Source organism: Natator depressus, chromosome 3 (genome assembly GCF_965152275.1).
Source record: "Natator depressus isolate rNatDep1 chromosome 3, rNatDep2.hap1, whole genome shotgun sequence".
NCBI lineage: Eukaryota > Metazoa > Chordata > Testudines > Cheloniidae > Natator > Natator depressus.
In genome coordinates, this window is record NC_134236.1 from 104,361,297 (window position 1) to 104,380,168 (window position 18,872).

The 18,872-nt window shown below is 44.3% G+C and overlaps 1 protein-coding gene across 3 annotated transcripts in view; it reads left to right on the forward strand.

Annotated features, from left to right (window-relative positions):
- PDE7B (phosphodiesterase 7B) overlaps positions 1 to 17,729 on the forward strand; it is a 273,745-nt gene extending 256,016 nt beyond the window's left edge. For all 3 annotated transcript variants that reach the window (XM_074948478.1, XM_074948480.1, XM_074948477.1), the window contains 5 exons: positions 8,052 to 8,143; positions 9,286 to 9,430; positions 11,561 to 11,657; positions 12,985 to 13,065; positions 16,373 to 17,729. In XM_074948478.1, coding sequence (XP_074804579.1) covers positions 8,052 to 8,143; positions 9,286 to 9,430; positions 11,561 to 11,657; positions 12,985 to 13,065; positions 16,373 to 16,590 — 633 coding nt within the window. In that variant the 3' untranslated portion in view covers positions 16,591 to 17,729. The remainder of the gene's footprint in view (positions 1 to 8,051; positions 8,144 to 9,285; positions 9,431 to 11,560; positions 11,658 to 12,984; positions 13,066 to 16,372) is intronic.
- Positions 17,730 to 18,872: the final 1,143 nt, after the last annotated feature.

The window sequence follows — 18,872 nt, forward strand, 5'->3', positions numbered from 1 at the left end:
TATCTCAGAGTACTTTCCGACATTAATTAATCAAATCCCGTCTCTTTCCTGAATATATAGAAACATCTAATTCATCGTATCACTTCTCTTTTTTTTTGGTTTTACTAAAACTGTGAGAACAGTAAATTCAGAAAATGTGAAAGAAATAAGAGAAAAATAGATAATGTGAGCATCTAGCTGGACCTGTTTTCCCATATATTTCCCTCTCTACCCTCAGGTCTGCAGTAACGTGATCTACCCCACTTTCTTCTTTCCACTTTGGTTACTAGTTACTAATAAATGGTGTGTCAAAGAAACAGTATAATAGAACTTGTAGAATGCAATAAGCATTTCACAGATGTCTCCTCAGCAACAGGACTTCTTGATAATAAGAGTTCTGAGAAGAATTGTTACAGTTTATACTATCCCCATCCAATGATAGGTCTGTATGTTGAGGGCAGATTGGAAGCATCTTGATGTCACTTTCAGTATTTTAACGTTTATATTGTGGCAGAGCCTATTCAGGACTCCATGTGCTAGGCATATGGCTATGTGTAAACACATACTAGGAGACAGTGCCTGCCTCAAAGAGCTAACACACTATTTGTTGTATGATTCTGCATGTACATCAGACTTTGGTCACTTATTCCAGTTTCTATATCTCCTCCTAACAAAAAATCAAAGGTAACAAGGACAGATTGAAAGAAAATATGAATTATAGGAGGAGCTGTTAGCGATATTGATTAAAGGTTGCCTGACACTTTCCATTATAAGACCAGTTTTAATAGCTTATAACTTTGATTGGACTGAAATGTTCCATGTCAGGTGTCTGTCTCAGACTAATGTTTTTAAATTCTTATTTTTTATTTAAAGTTTCGGCTAAAACAGCTCAGCTGTTTCTGAGAATGAGATTAAAGAAAAATACATTGCTTTACCCTTAGTTTAAAAAAACAACTTACAACCATGTAATAGAGACGTTCTAGTGCCTTTATGCTTTGCAGCAATGACTTGAAATTTGGCAGGGTGTTGCTGGGGTCTCAGCTCCTCATCTCTAAATTGCAGATTATATCACCCACCTCACTTCACAGGAGTGTTGTGAAGATAAATTCATTAATATTTATGAAGCACTTGGATACTTCAGTGATGAGCACTGTCAAATAGCCCATGAGGAAATTAATAATTCTGTGTTCAGAGCAGGGTGTGAATAGTGTGCAATAAATAAGGCCTGTGGCCACACATTGAACAATGAGAAGATAGCTGCTCAGTAAGTAAGCACCATCTGTTCTGGACACTGAAAATTAGTACGTGATCATGCCATTAAGACTGTTTCATAATGCATAAGCAGAAGAGGGTACAATGAAGGTTTCATAGGCCTTATGGTCCCTCCTCCTCCTCTCTCACCACACACTCTCTGATGATCCCTCCTCCATGCAATCCCTCATGGTCCCACCACCTCGTCCATGCACTCACTTGTGGTCCTTCCTCCTCATCTGCACAATCCCTCATAAGGTTGTTTCCTCCTCCACCATGCACCCCAATCCCTCATGGTCCCTCCTCCTCCGCCATGCAGTCTCTCGTGGGCCCACCTTGTCCTCTTCTGCAACATCCCTCATGGTCCCATCTCCTTCTCCTCCCCCATGTGCTCCTTTGTGGTCCGACTTCCTCCTCTTCCATACAATCCCTTGTGATCCTTCCTCTTCCATGTGACTCCTCATGGTCCCTCCTCCATTACCTCACAATCCCTCATGGTCTCTCCTTCTCCACACAGGCCTTAATGCTCCCATCTCTTTCTCCTCCACACAATCCTTTGTGCTCCCTCCTCTATATGCATGTGATCCCTTGTGGTCCCCTTCCACCATGCAATCCCTTGTGGTCCCATCTCTTCCTCTTCCACATGATCCCCGTGGTCCCACCCTCCTCCATGCACTCTCTTGTGGTCCATCCGCCTTCTCCCTATGTGATTCCTCATGGTTCTTCCTCCCTGCAGTCCTTTGTGGCACCTACCGTTAGTTTTCACCCTTGTCACTTTTCTCTTTGTGATGCCTCTCTTATCTCTCCCATACCTGCCCCTACAGAAACCACAGCAGTTCCTTAATGAATGGACCCCAGCCCTTCCCAAGCTCATCAGCCTCTGTTACGAGGTCTGAATCTTGTGGGGGCTGCCTGGCAGCAAGCGAGCAGGAGCTGCTGCCATCACAGCATTGTTGTATTATCTCATAGAATTAGGGTGACTGCTCATGCATCCCCAGAATACCAGACAGTCCAGTACTTCCAAAAATGGCATGGACCTGCCTGCATGACCCTGCCCCCACAGGTGTGACCTTGAACACGTGGAGGATGCTATTTTTAAAAGCTTGCCACCCCCTCCCCCCAGTGTGACCTCATGAGTATGTCTATGATTTAGTCATGAGGATTTTTAGTAAACGTCATGAAAATGTGATGGGCAATAAATAAAAATTCCTGGCCCATGACCTATCCTATAACTACCCCAACTAAATCTTGGGGGGGCAGGGGAGCCACTGCTCAGGAGGCCCAATGGCCCCAGCTGCCAGGGACCACTAGCAGCGGCTGCTCCAGCCACCCCCAGGAGCACTACTGGGAGGGGGACCGTGGGGCTGCTGCTCGGGGGGTGGGGCCAACGCAGCCCAGCTGTCAGGAGCTGCCCTGGAACCGCTGCTGGGAGCTGCCAACTAGCAGCTGCTCCGGGGACCGCTGCTGAGGTGGAAGGTGGGAGGCTGCTGGAGGGGGGGGGAGAACTACTGCTTGGGCAGGGGGGTAGGGCCAGCACGGCACCAGCTGCTGGGGGACATCCTGGAACCACAACTAGGGGCTAATGAGCATCAGCTACTCCGGATGCCCCTGGGGGTTGCCAAGCTGCCCTGGGACTGCTGCTGGATGTGGGGGCAGTGGCCACTGCTCAGGAGAGGGCCAGGGGCTGCTGCTTGAGGGAGGTGGGGGGGCTGCTGTTTGGGGAGGGGGGGCAGGGCCAGTGCAGCACTAGCTGCCGGGAGCTTCCCCAGGACCGCTGCCAGGGCCACCAAGCACCGGCTACTCCAGCCAGCCCCGGGACTGCTGCTGGGGAGGGGAACAGGGACCGCTGCTTAGGAGGCCAGGGGGCGCTGTTCAAGGATGCTGTTGCTTGGGGGTGGGGGCCTGGGCCAGTGCAGCACCAGCTGCCAGGGGCCACCCTGAGGACCACCAAGCTCTGGCTGCTTCACATCCCCCCCCCCCGGCACTGCTGCTGGGGAGGGGCCCTGGGGCTGCTGGTCAGGGAAGGACCTGGGAGCTGGGGCCAGCACAGCACCAGCTGCCGGGGGCCACCCTGGGACTGCTGCCGGGGGTCGCCAAGTATAGGCTACTCCAGCCAGCCCCTGGATCGTTGCTGGGGAGGTGGCCATGAGCCACTGCTCAGAGGGGGCGGGACGCTGTTCAAGGGAGCCAGGGAGCAACTGGTTGGGGGGGAGAGAGGGCAGGCCAGCATGGCACCAGCTCATGGGGGCTGCCCCAGGACTGCTGGTGGGGACCACCGAGCTGTGACTGCTCCAGTGGCCCCCAGGACCGCTGCTTGTGTGGGGGGTCCAGTGCAGCACCATCCCCAGCCCCGGGCTTGCTGGCGGGGGCCGCCGAGCAGCAGCTACTTGCCCCCAGGACAGTTGCTGGGGTGGGGGGGGGCCAGGGGCTGCTGCTTGGTGGGGACCGGGGGGGTGCTGCTTTTGAGGGGGGGTGAGGGGCTGCTGCTCAGGGGAGAGCTGGGGGGGCACTGTTTTGGGGGGGGTGAGGGGCTGATGCTCAGGGGAGGGCCGGGGGGGGTGCTGTTTTGGGGGGGCGCAGGGGCACTGCTCAGGGGAGGGCTGGGGGGGGGCACTGCTTGCGGGGGCAGTGACCACCAAAGCAGCCACTGCTCGGCGGCCAGCTGCCCAGGCTGCCCGACTAGAGGCCTGTGCGGCTGGCCCCAGGGCCACTCCAGTGTGGCTGTCCCTGGGGCCACCTGAGCAGCTGGCCCTGGAGCAGCCCTGGGGTCAGCCACATTGGCCACTGCAGTAGTCACATAGGTCACGGAAAGTCACAGAATCCGTGACCTCTGTGACAGACACCGAGCTCTACTCATGAACCATGTGTGCAAGGTCACACCAGCAGGGGTGGAACAGCACATTTGTCAAAATGGCAAGCCATTTAAAAACAAGGACTATCTGCCTTATATGTCCCACAGCACTCCTGTGTCACTCTGTACACAGGATTCAGTAAATGTTCAATATTTCTTTTTATCTTCATCATTTGGCTACCACAGACAGAAACTGAACCGACTACCAAGGGCGACCCCAGGCCTTACTTACTGCTCACCACCCAAAGCCTGCACTGAATGCAGAAATTGGGTGGCACTGTGTAATGTACAGATGCTTTCCCTTTTCTCTTCTCTCCCTGCTGAGAGGACAACATATCCCTCCCTGCCAGAGCCACAATGTTTGGTGATTATTATCTAACTGCAAGCCCCAGCCCCACCATTTTGTTGGGGCACCAGTTACAACCTTCCGTGCTACACAGTATGCAGTGTATATAGGCGTCTCATTAGACACTGTTTGAGTGTGTTGTGTTAGGAATATTATGGGATTAGGATCTTTGCATCTGCATATTATAAATCCAGGACACATTGGGCATCTTGGCTGCAATTCACCTTGGAGGGCTTGTGCAAAGATCCTTCCCCCCCCCACCCCGCCCCCGGTCATGTTCCATAGAGGTCTGTGGAATGCAAGCTACACGGAAAGGTATTTATACCCTGTGTGCTGCAGAGGGCAGCAATGCACCTGGGCCAGGGGATCTAAAATGGCCCTACTGCCCCCCCTCCCACACACACACAAGCCATGGGGAGGTGCAAGGGATGCTATTCCAGCTCATAGGATGCAGTAATAGCTGCTGGGAGCTGCACTGCAGACCTGCACCCTGCCTCTGAGCTTGGGGAGTGGATTTTGCACTTCCCCTCTACAGAACCTCTACCTTTGTGTGCTTGAAATGAATTTCACACACGAAGAGCCACGCACATCAGTAAATTAGATTGGTGCACATGGAACCTTGATGGAGGTGGCAGAAGGAGTAGACTGCAACAGGGAGTCTGCTTGGCTGGGAGATGAAGCTGATACGATGGGCAGACTGGGACTTGCTGAGCAGGAAAACCAGGTATGGGAAGTCAATGAGGAATGTGGAGAAGGGGCTGAGAGCCATTGGGATGGAGGTGAAGATTGAGATCAGATTAAGATTTTTGCCTGTAGGTCTTTTATCTGCCTCAGTTATTGCAGAAGTTGGAAGGTGTGTAGTGAATGAGGAAGGGGATTGCAGGAAGAGAAAGACTGGTCTCATGCTTAAAGCAGTTGAATGCTGCCCTGGGGATCTGGATTATATCCCTGCCTCTGCCACAGAGTGCCTGTGTGGTGGTGGGCAAATCACGTAACCAAACTTTGTACAGGTGGTCACTAATTATGTGTTCCTAATTTACTGGGTACCCAACTTCAAACCCTGGGGTATGTTTTACAGAAATACTGAGCACTCACAAGAGCTGTGCTTTGAACATATAACAGATTATATAATGCCAAGTACAGGGAAAAATCAGGTCCTCACTTCTCAAATTGAGTACCCAAAATGAATGAATACTTTTAACTTTAATCTCTCTGTACTCCAGTTCCCCATCTGTAAAATGGTGATAATACCACCTCCTCGTCTGACAGGAATGTTGTGGAAATAAATAAATAAATATTTTTGGAAGCACTCAGATACTATATTGAGGAGCACCAGAGAAAAGTCCATGACTAAATTAATAATTGTCTTTAGAGCAGGATTTGAGTACTGTACAGTAATTAAGATCTAGAGTCACGCATGGAACAATGAGGATAAAACAAAACATTGAATGGCTGTTCATTCATTGAACACTGTCCCGTATGTGTGTAATTTATTTATACACACTGACAGAAAAGTCAAAGGAATGAGCTAAAGATGTGTAAATAAGCATCCCCAGGAGCACTGCATAAGAAAGGAAGAACAGTAGCTTAAATACCAGAAACTTGAAAAAACAAATTTGCCCTGAAATTACCTCCTTATTTCTTCCATGTGTGCCTTATCCATCCAGGTGTGATCCTTCTCACACATCTTTGGTTTATGCTTTGGGACATGTTCCCTCCCAATGCTTTCTGTAGGAGACCTGCATGCTAGAATTCCACGCTTTCTTCCAGGAAGTGGGCATTCTTAGAATTTCAGGTCTCTAAACACATCCCTATAACCACCTCTCTAGAGCTGTAAACAAATAGTTTCAGTTATGCTTCATCTCCATCTGACTCCTTATTTCTCACTGTCAGCTTAAAAACCCACCCCAAAAGATGTCTGAATTCTCTCTTATCTAAATGACCCCAAGAGCATTGTGTTAATTCCACCATAGCCTTCCATGACTGACTGAGTCACTAGCCGGAGATCCCAGGAATTACTGATCTGGTGCTCTCCAGGAAAGCTGACTGAAAGTCTAAGGATAAAGTAATATATTTAATATAGAGCAGCCAGCCAGAGACCCCAGCCAATAGGACAAGAAGCAGACAAAACAGGGACCTTTGGACACTCCATCTGAAACTGCAGAATGTTCTCTGACTTTCTCTGCCCTGTGCTGATTGACTGTTTGCTCCAACCCTCCCGGCTCCTCCTCACAATCTCTTCATTTCAGCTTCACTCCACACCTGCTCCTTCTACGCTCTCCTCTCCTGCACTTTTCCCTTTTCTTTCTATTTAGCTGATCCCCTAACTAAACCCTCCCAAAAAACAAAACCAAACAAAATCGTGGCACTAACATGATCTTTGTTGCCATCACATTGTTCATGCTGCTTGTTTGTTTTCACAATTCCCCCATCCTGTGTCTGTCTTATCTATTTAGACAACATTGTCTCATTGTTTTCCTGTACTCCCCAGCTGGTCTGTCTGTACCCATCTGTTGGGCTCTGGTCTTAGACTTAGACTGTAAACTGTTTGAGGCAGGGAATACCTTTTTTGTTGTGTGTTTGTACAGCATCTATCACAATGAGGTTCTGGCCCATGACAAGGGCTCTTAGGCATTATGGTAATACAAATAAATAATAGTAAAAGACAATGTTACCAGACCATGTCAAAATCAACCTGGCTTCTGTAAGGGAAATAAGAGCCTCTAAGAAGTAAACGGTAATAGATGAAGGTGATACAGTCGGAATCATTTAGATAGATTTTTCTAAAAGCTTTTAATAGGTTACATTCTTGGAGACTCTGTAGGAAAACAACTAAGTATGGAGCAAGTCTTATCAGGGCAGATTCTAAACTGGTTAAGCAATAGGAAAGTAATAATGGTGACTGATTGTTCCCCAGAATGGAGAGAGATTAATAGTGGAGAGGTCCAGAAGTCATTACCAGCAGTAATAATAAACATGTTACCATGAATGGTCTGAGCAGAACAAGATACTAGGAAAGAAGAGCAAGTTCTAAGCAGAACAGGATAATAGGTGCAGCGTACCATGATGGGTATAGAGAAGCAAAGATGTAAAAGAAGGAAGGAAATTGGAAAGGGAGGCAACTTCTGGAATGAAAAAGAGAGAAAAAAGAGAGCAGGGGAGAAACAGAAGAGAAAAGATGGAAACTGAACAAAAAAGGGAACAAAGGAACAAAAATAGAAGGGACAGATGCATCACTTATGATGTTACTAAAACACTGTAAAAAAATGAATTTGTTTGCAACTATTTAATAAACAAATGGTGGTGTGAATTTTTTAAGAGTTCCCTTAGTGCTCCAAGGTCTCAAAAATAATAGTGTGTTTGAGGTACTCACCAGTAGGAACACCTCTGACTCCTGGCATGACCTGATTGCCTGAGGTTTGGCATACCTATAGCATTTAAGTTAGCTAGGCACTTCACGGGATTTGGGGCTTTGGCTGCAGTATCAGGTGTTGTCCACTGGTAGTGGCAGGAAACCTGATAAGATAGATCACTTACAAGGTATGGCAAATCTTATGCATCTCTGTTAAATGTAAGAAATCTATCTGCTATGTCTTTTTATTTACTTACCTTCTTCCTCCTCAGAATGTGTCTGTGTTAGAAAATCATCACTGGAGATCCACAATAGGCATGCTTCGAGAATCAAGGCTCCTTGCCCATCTACCAAAGGAAATGACGTAAGTGCCACCCATGTGAAACATGCTGATAAATTCCATGGGAAAACAAACCAATAGCCTATTTCATTGCTTGACTAAAAACCATAAGCAGAGGGGCCAAAGGCTGATTGTAGGCTGAGCTAGTCTCTCACCCACTCCTGAAGGTGATATAAAGCACATTGGCCTGATAGTGTGGGATGCACCTGGGCTGGGGCATCACTAGCAATATTACCTAAAAGTTTGTCACTCTTGCTAATACTTGCTCAGCTGCACCAATATTAGCATTGTTAGGAGTCCCAATACTGAGAAGGCACCGATGGCCACCCATTGTTTTTGTTTGTTTGTTTTTTTACACCCTATCAATTAAACCTACTCAGAGTTAGTGTTAACAATGGTGGGAGACAGAAGACATCGGTCATGTAGATATGCCCTCGGTGTCTCCCACACTACCAGAAGAATGTGCTTCAAATCTGACTGTCTCTCTGAGCAGAGGGAGATGGCAAAGTCAGCAGAAAGAACAGAGACTGAATGTAGGCGGAGCTGACGGTAGCATGTTGGTTGTTGCTGCAGTTGTTTGTGTGTACCTGTGCACAGTGTTGATCCTTGGGAAATGGATGGAGACAAATTTTTCACACAAACTACCAAGCAGCTCTCCAGTGTTACGTTTTAACCACTGGTGACTTGGGAAGAATGCAAACAGATTATATAGAAAGGACAGGCTTTCTATCCCATTAGTAATTTTCTAAATCATCCAATCCCCTTCTTCTCAGTCCTTCTTTAAAGAAATAATGTACAATGCCTTGGCATTTGTGTGGCTGCCAATCTAAAACCCTGTGACTTTGATTCTTCTAGATGCCTTTTATGTTCACCCAATAACACATCCTGCTGTTTCGTTTTCATTCTTCACAATACCTTATGGAAGCTCCTGGGGCAATTTACGCCCACATGATTATTCTGCTACACTTCCTATTCCACATACATCCCATAACCAGCTAAATTGCTGGTCTCCTGCAAGCTATCCCAGTGGAGAACAATGAAGTGGACTCCCTCTGCTAGCTGGAGTCATCACATAATACTCAGAAGGAGACAGGCTATGAAGTGGTTTAAAACCATTGATATTCAACAATCCCATGTTCAAAAGGGCTCATTTTTCTTGCCTACAGCCAGGATATCGAACAGCAACTGGGCTCCCTCATCTTGGCAACAGACATCAATAGACAGAATGAGTTTTTGACCCGGTTGAAAGCTCACCTGGAAAATAAGGATCTGAGATTGGAGGATGCACCAGACAGACATTTTATGCTTCAGGTACTTCCCCCCCCCCCCCCTTAAAGGAACAGTGTATGTATGTTAGCTCAGCCTCAGGGTACCCATCACCCGCCATCTTAATTGCTTTGGTGCTGTCACCTAACGTGTTTCAAAGCCAGCAAAACCGTACCTCCAATACTTTCCCAGGTACCAGGTGTTATGTTATAATCTGAATATAGCAGATGCGGCAAAGGATCAACTATTATTCACCTTTTGAGTTGCAGGCCACTTTGTCTCTTGCCACGTCTCTCTCCCCCCCCTTGACTATTTCCCCTGTCATGGCAACTGCTGCTTCAGCAGAGGGTAGGAGGCTCAGCTTCTTACTCCAGCCACTGACAATGCTTTTTCACAGAGGAGTTGGCAGTAGGTGCCCGAGCAGTGATCACTTCATTGATGCTCCTAATCTCCATCTACATGGAGGCCACCACTGCCATGGCTGTTCTTCCCCAGATAATGAAAGAACCAAATTCATTTAAAATCAGATGGTCTCAAATTGCTTCTTCTAGCTATACTGCGGTAGTTAATGGTATCTTCAGAACAAGTTTCCACCCATTCCATCACCTTCACTATTAACTTAAAGGTAGCTGTATGCTGCATATATCTGTAGCAATGTATCTGTATCTGTAGAACTAGCACCGCACAAAGCTGCCTGCTCCTAAATAGCTTTTATCATACAAAACACCTCAAGTAATTATCATCAGTTAAAAACAAACTCTAATTGCTGCCATCTTAAAATGCTTTGCTGAGGTACTGCTGGGGTCGGGAATGATATTCAGGTAACTACTCCTTCAGAAGAGTAATATGTACTAGTTTGCCTGTCTTGCCTCCTTGAACAAAATGTCTTAGGCCTGGTTTCTTCATCGACCACTACATTTAGGCAATGGGTTTGTAACCATGCTTTATGACGGATGGGGCAAAATGATGGTGCAGACTGCAGCATGGGTTCCAGTGGAGAAATCATGAAAAACAACTGCTCTTTCCTGTGAAAATTCATACTTGTCGATTGGGGAAGGGGTGCTACCCATTCCTCAAGGTCCATTGGATTAAACTGACTGGCCTTAATATTCCTTATAAAACATACTTTACTTCTTTATACCCATTTTACAGATGAGGAAACTGAGGCTCAGAGAACATACGTGATTTTCTTATGGTCACAAAGCTAATTAGTGTCCAACCAGAATTAGAATGTAGGTCTCTTGATTTCTAGTCCCATGCCTAAATGACTAGAGCCCACGGTGCCTACAAAATAAATTGCACCCTTTCTTCACCTCGGTTTATTTTCTAGAAAGTAGGTAATGACTCTTACCATAGGTGAGATCTGCAATCCCTATGCCTTTGGCATCTGCACCAGCATTTTGCCCTATCATGAAGTCTAATAATAATCCCATCAACTAGATGTGCTTTGTCCAGGAAGAAAGCACACAGAAGACATTTTCTTTCAAGGAGGCAAGACAGGCAGATTATTGCATATCTTACTCTTCTGAAGAAGCAGCAATTACTTGATTATAATTCCTTCCCTTGCCAGTCCTACCCCAGCTCTACCTCAGCAAAGCACTTTCAACTGCTAGCAAGGTGAAAACATGTCAGGGGCAAACCAGAAGGTCCTATACTTAGCTCAGTAAACAAAAACACAGTTGACCCCTCTGAGCTGACTGTATACATGTATCAAACCCAAGCATTATCAAAGTGATATGTAAGGTCAATCACTGAGACCATAAAGAAGTGATGCCCAAATAGTTTCACACTGGCTTGGCTCTTCATTTCCTTCTCCTCATTGATGGATGCCAAGGCAGGCAGGCAGCAGGAGTCAGCCTGAAGCTTTTGTTGGCTTGCCCACCACCAGTCCTATCCAAGAGGTTCTGCACACTTGGAATGTGGTGCTTCTCTCGTTCTCGCTACTATAAAATGGGGCTCTGAATGAAGGTTTTGTTACAGGCTTGAATAAGTGCTGTTTCCTGAAGCGGCACATTTGGGCAGGGCTCAGCTTCTATAATGTATTCTTGAATTCATCTTGGCAGCAAGCTTGCAGGGCCCAGCAGTTTCACGGCACCTCAGAGTGCAATAAATTCACTGCTGAACGATCGCTAGCTAATAATTTCTTCTCCCTACCACTCTCCTCCTCTACTTCAGATCGCGCTGAAGTGTGCTGACATTTGCAATCCTTGCCGGCTCTGGGAGATGAGCAAGCAGTGGAGTGAAAGGGTCTGTGAGGAATTCTACCGGCAAGGTCAGCCCTCTGATATACTGAATTCTCCTTTCACTTTGTTCTTTAAGGCACTTAATGTGACAAGAGAGAAATTGGCTAATCTCCAGTGGCGTTTGCTCTACAATCAACTACCAATTCTCCCCTGAAATTGTCCAAAAATATGATGACAAGCAGAAATGTGCCCTTATTTTGCATGTGGTTGGTAAAGAGGGGCAAGAGGAGGAAATGAAATAGAAGAGTGGTGGGTATTTCTTTGATCCGATTGCCCCTGTAAGGCGGTGTCAGTGAGGGTGGTTCTGCTTTGCCTTGAACCTTTAATTAACTGTATAAAATCTGCATCTTCTTCAGATGCCATCTGGTCATTGTTATCCACTCTGAGCTGAAACCCCCATGGGTATGTACTGCTCAGAAATTACACCGCCATCACTTGTTTTCCTTTGCTTTCCAAAATATAACTACAATTCCTACCCTTAGAGTGTTACACTTGCTCTTTCCTTCTCCTCCACAGTTGTAGGGAAACTATACACAGTCCAAACATGCTCTCCACTAAGCCAAGTTCTAACGCAATCTAGGGGGTCTAACTGTAAACATTTTCTAACCCCTACTGACAGCAAAGCTAAACATGGTTTTTAACATGGTAACGACATACCATTTGGCTCCATCTGCACAGGCCAGGCCAGATTGTGCTACAACACAGTGAGGATGTAATGGAATTTAATCACTGTCAAATTCTTTTTTAGTAGTATTAATAGAGCCTAAAGGAAGGAGAGAAGATGGTAAAAGAGCAAGTGTAATGCTCTGGAATACTGAATTTCATGTCCACACTACAAATTTAAACCAGAACTGAGCATGGTTGTCAGCAATAGCTGGCCTTTATAGGCAGTTTCACACCAAAGTAGCCACATAGTGGTAAAAATGCCCACCTCTCATATACTTCATCCTGGGTTTTCTTAGCTGTGTTGTCCCAGAAAGTACAGCTGTCTTGGCAGGTTATGGATGGAGATACATTCAACTCTGATTTCTATGAACCAGAGGATCATCCTGCTTACAGTCATTTCCGGTGACATCTTAAATTGTTGGTTTTATTTGTTTAGGCATGTATAACAGGCCCTGCCTCAGATTTCTAACTGCAGATTTCTATGCGGATCATTGTATGATCATGTTGAGACTTGCAGTCTATCTTTAAAATGGTGATGTCCATCGGGGCATCAAATGGTGATGAAATGTAAGGGTTAATGTAGATTTCAGTTCTCCTAGGATTTTCTGTTCCATGCATACTATAAGGAATAAAAGATCATATTCAATATTGCCAAGTGGCAAAAATGTTGTTCTCCTTTCTTTTTGGTAGGTGATCTGGAACAAAAATTTGAATTAGAAATAAGCCCTCTTTGTAATCAGCAGAAGGACTCCATACCAAGTATACAAATTGGTGAGCTTAACTTTCATTCTTTTGTCTTTCTCCTCCCCCCTCCACCCCAAAGGTGAAACACAAGCTAAGTAGAAAATAAATGTGTAGTTTTATACCAAAAACTTCAATAACTCCAGGAGTAACATGGGATGAAAATAAAAACCATTTGCCAACGAAGCCAGATGAACCAAGAGCAAGGCTGAGTGCAGCCGTAATGTAAACAAGCAGAGGAGTGACACAGTGGCAGCACGCAAGGATGAATGGTCCTCAAAGAGAAGTTCAGACAGTTGCAGCATGATCCCATTTAGTGGGATATGCCACTTGTTTGCTGTGATAGTCCTGAGTGAAGTAAAGAATTTCATGAAATCTTTTACCTTTTTAGAGCCTCCCAGTCAAACTAACTCAATCCCTGCTTCCCATTCTCACCTCCCAGAAGAATTCCCTCTAAATACTCCATAATCCAGTACTCATGCTGCAATGAGCATGTAATCTAGTTAGTGAGCCAGTGGAAGATGGTTTCTCAAGGACTCTGAATGAATCATTTATTGTTTTCCGTGAGTTCTCTAGAGCCCTAATTTCCCCCCTTTCCTTCTTCCTCCAAGTTCTCACACTGCAACCATGCTCCGCCAAGACGAGCTGGCTTTCCCTCCACCACAAAAACTGAATTTGCGGCCTCCACAGCCCTCCCATCCCAGAAAGTGGGCTGAAGGTTAAGCTCAGGCTCTAGTGCACTGTTTGTAGACCACCCCAGAAGCCCAATGGTTTATTTTTACTCTGTTTTCAAAATGCACCTTGTTTCAGACAATGTGTATGACTGAGCAGTTATGAATGTGCCAAACATTCACCATTGAAGAACTGTGTTATTTAAAATGTGTTTGCTCCTTCTCCAAGCCATGGAACACATGAGATGGAAACAAGTTTAAAAACATGATAGTAAATAACTGGTGGTTTTGAATCTCCCTTTGTAATTGCTTTGGGTTGGGCAATTCTGATTCACTCCACCACTGAGATCAAGTTCATCTTAGCTGATATGAAACATTGCTTTGGAATAATCTTTTCCTACAGAGCAGCAGCATTAGTAACAGATTTCACAAGGAGTGAAGTTGCAACAGACCTTTCTAGATTGTGAGATTCCCATAGGGAATACAAATAATTAGGTTAGCAATCTTTAAATAAGGCAATACTAGAAAGACCAAGGGACATTCAGCTCTTCACATTGGGTCCAGACTGTACACCTAATAGCACCATTGGTTCCAGCAGGCACCGACACCCAGCAATGATTTTAGTTGTACCAGCCCTTTCCCAATGTACATATCAGGAGTTATTACCTTCATGAGATTGGGATTATATATCAGTGGCAACATTCAGGCCTATAGGTTTGCTTGTCCAAAACATTGCTTCACTTTTTCCTTAGGGTGGTTCTTGCTTATCAGATGTGTGAGAGGCAAACCTCTGAGAGAGCCACCAGATGCTAGAAAGCAAAGAACCGGGAGTCAGAAAACCCAGGTTCTAATTCTAGATTTGACCCTCTCCTTTTCCGACCTTTGACCTCCTTGGGCCTCAGTTTCCCTATGTGTAAGGCAGGGATAACCATAACTATTCATGTGTGTGTTATGAGGAGTAGTAAGTGTCTAAAGCCCTTTTGGGTCATTAGATGCCAGGTGCTAACTGCCTTTATTTTTCTTATTTCAGTGAAAGTTAGAGCCTTTTTTTAAGAGGCTCCGATTTCTTCTCAAATTAAGTTTGTGAAGATAAGTGAGGGACGGAATACAGTACTGGCAGAAATATATAAGCAAGGAGCTCAAAAGTATACATATACACATAGTTTACTGAATTATATATAAATTAATATTCCAGAATGTCACTTACTGTGAAAATGAGTAAATATAATAGAAAAACAAAAAAGATATATTGATATCTTTTTAAAATACAGCAGAACATCTCTGATCAGCACTACTTCACACAATATGGTTGTTTCCCCTTGTTTCTCAGCTAAGACGAACAGGAAAGTTCTGTAGTGCATTAGAATATTAAGACTTGATTGGTGATATGTGTAATACTTCTGAATTGTAGTAAATGTTTTATTTTGTAAAAGTAAACTACATAGCTGTAGCTCACGAAAGCTTATTCTCAAATAAATTGGTTAGTCTCTAAGGTGCCACAAGTCCTCCTTTTCTTTTTACATATGTCTGATGAACACAGCACATTTTATGATGCGTTATGTTTGCATTGTGTTCGTTCATTTATTTACAAAATTATTTTAATCTGCAGTGGGTCTCCCGGTCAGCAGTGCAAATTTATAAACATCTCCAATGCTGCATTATTACACAACCAGTGCACTAGCTTCAGGAGAAACTGAAAGCAGAACTTTAGTTTAACAGCCTACTTCTGAGATCAAACTGCAGTCACGGCCTTCATTTGTTTTCTCTTCTATCTAAAGTGATTTTGGTCATATTAAAAAAAGTATTAAATCCTCCTCAGTTAGAGATGTAATTAAAATATTCACTCTCCCTGTGCGCACTTTTGCCACCATAGCTGCTGCAGGGTGAAAAGTGAGGTGGATGATAAAATCCCTCTCTCTAGTCATGGCTTAGAAAAGTGATACCTTCCCAACATTCCGAGATACTAGATCATTTCCACGTTATAGGCCAACATACAGCTCTAGCCCACGATCCGGGTATGCACACTGCCATACACAAAAGGCCCACTCTGTGACCTTTTAATCCATTGTATGTTACAAAAGCCCATAGCCTCTGACTAAACAGAACCAAAACCCAAAACGTTAATTGTGCTGCTGCAGCTCTTTCCAAATAAGAGCATAAGTTCATTTCCGACTCAAGGATTTGCACTTGGACTAAGCTTTGTAAATAACTCCATTAATGTACAGCTCAGAACCAGACCATAAAAGTCCTGATTCACACAGTATACACAAATACACATTCAGTGAAACCTATCTTGAGCAACCATTCAAAGGAAGGATAAAAATCAGCTGCTTAAAAGAAGTCGAATATAGGTAGAGTAGAATTGTGCACAGTAAGTGTGAGAATATTTGAGAGAGATTTCAGGACAGGAGGTTGCCTAAAAAGGGTGTTGTCTTATACATGTTTCAATTATTATACAGACAGAGCCAGCCAATCTGAGTTTGCAATGGTCCTAGAGGATACATATTCCACAACCCTCAGTTTAAGGGTCTGAGTTAGTGGCTGATTTGTTATTTGTCTCTGGGGTTCTGTGACTTTGTTCACTGCCCTTTAACCACCCAAACTGCAGGGAAAGGCATTTGGTGAATGATACTGCTCCTTACGTGTCTTGTCTCGTGTTTCCCCAGGTTTCATGACCTACATCGTAGAGCCACTCTTTGAGGAATGGGCCAAGTTTACAGGAGATACTCCCCTATCTGAAAATATGCTAAGCCATCTCAGGAGGAACAAGGCCAAGTGGAGGAGTTTGCTCCACAAGCAACACAGCAGTTGCAGGAGCAATGACCACTCAGGTCAAGTGACTGAAAATGAAGAGCAGACTTTAAATGAAGGTGACATCCCATAGTGCCAGTTTTAACTCTTCCTTATAGTACTGCTGTCTCTTCTTTGTTAGTCACAACAGTAAGCCAAATCGTAAGGACCTGCAAGGCCATCATCAGCAATGTGGAAAGGGAAGAAAAAGGGAAACAGAAACTATAAGGGTCCTCATGAATAAACCCACCCTACTTCTGGGTTTCAAATCTGAGCTCCTTTGAATTCACTCCCTCCTCTTCCTTATCCTTCTACATATATCTGAAGCCATTCATCACTTCTGATCGTTAACTGCTTGAATAAGGAACTCCGTTCAGTAGTGATGAAGCTGGGCCACTAAGTGGCTACCAACTAATGGGGAGGATTAAAGAGAAAGCACGGGAGATGCCAACATATTTCATTCACCCTGGCTCATATTGTGACAGGTAGCTGTATATAGGCCCACAGCGCCATGCACCGTTTTAAGTCTGGCAGCTGGACTGCGCATTAAACCACCAGCATCTTCAGAACTCAGAGGACATTGGCTGAGTGAGAGTGCACAGAGAAGAGAATCTCATTATTTTAATAATTAAAATAATTAAAAAACCTTTTTAACTTTTGTATTCTGTGCACTAGACAACAGATCTAGAAACCTTGGACCGAGGTTACTCTATGTACATACAACTCAAGCGGGACAAGGCTCATTTGGTTAATCATTTTTATGCCACTTTAGATAAGAGATGGACATCTTCTCACTGTAGGGAACTGCAGTCCCTAGCAAATGAAAGGGAAGGTGTTGTACAGTCTAAATCTTTGCAACATTACCAGATCTATCTTTTTGATGACTCTGTTTCAATGACATGTTTGTATCCATGTGTACATTTTCTGTAAATACAAAGCGCTACTGATTCCCATGCCAAAATACTGAAGTATTATGGGATTGCTACCTGTATAAACAATGGCACTGTGAACAGAATACTGTTAGTTTTAATACAAGAGAAAGCATTTGTAAATATGGTATAGAGTTTATTAATACACTATTGTTTGCAGATAAAGGCCTTAACTTTTAGCATCCTTCACTGCTAGCTGTCCAAATCATAGCATCTGAACTCTCTTTCCATTTTCAGGTTTCAGAGTAACAGCCGTGTTAGTCTGTATTCGCAAAAAGAAAAGGAGTACTTGTGGCACCTTAGAGACTAACACATTTATTTGAGCATAAGCTTTCGTGAGCTACAGCTCACTTCATCGGATGCATACTGTGGAAAGTGTAGAAGATCTTTTTATACACACAAAGCATGAAAAAATACCTCCCCTCTCCCCACTCTCCTGCTGGTAATAGCTTATCTAAAGTGATCACTCTCCTTACAATGTGTATGATAATCAAGTTGGGCCATTTCCAGCATAAATTTTCTCACCACCACCCCCCCACACACACACAAACCCACTCTCCTGCTGGTAATAGCTTATCTAAAGTGACCACTCTCCAGCAAGAGAGTGGGTTTGTGTGTGTGGTGGTGGTGGGGTGAGAAAACCTGGATTTGTGCTGGAAATGGCCCAACTTGATTATCATACACATTGTAAGGAGAGTGATCACTTTAGATAAGCTATTACCAGCAGGAGAGTGGGGTGGGGAGAGGTATTTTTTCATGCTTTGTGTGTATAAAAAGATCTTCTACACTTTCCACAGTATGCATCCGATGAAGTGAGCTGTAGCTCACGAAAGCTTATGCTCAAATAAATTGGTTAGTCTCTAAGGTGCCACAAGTACTCCCTTTCTTTTTCCATTTTCAGCTTTCCAGCAGAGGTCATAAAAGAATGAAATCTGTCAGGGCATTTTCTGGAAACTTCACATGCATTCCATATGAACTCATATTGTTTAATCCATGGCGTAGTGCACACTCAGTCTAATCAGATGCTTCACAAAGCCTGAAGATATTTTTTTTTTAAACCACAGCAATCTATTTTACAGTTCAAACTGGTAAACATGGAGTCATGAGTTTTAATTTTTATTAAGTAGCAGAGTAGCCCACAATGCCAGACACACCCAAGTGAGGGTTGGTGCTGGTTTTGACCCAGGCATTCTGGCAGTTCTAGATTCCATTTGCTTTCTCAAATGATGCAGAACTGTAATGTCATTTTTTATTTATTTTTTTAGTCTTTAGATGAGCTTTTAGGTATTTTCCCCCATCTTAATAAAAATACTTTCCCCAACTTTTATCATTTTTAAATCTCACTTAATGAGTTAAAATAGGTTGTAGCCAATCTAGTAAGGTCCTGATTAACTATTACTGGCAGTAGTTATATGGGAGCTTCCCCTTCTCACTGCCAATATTTTTG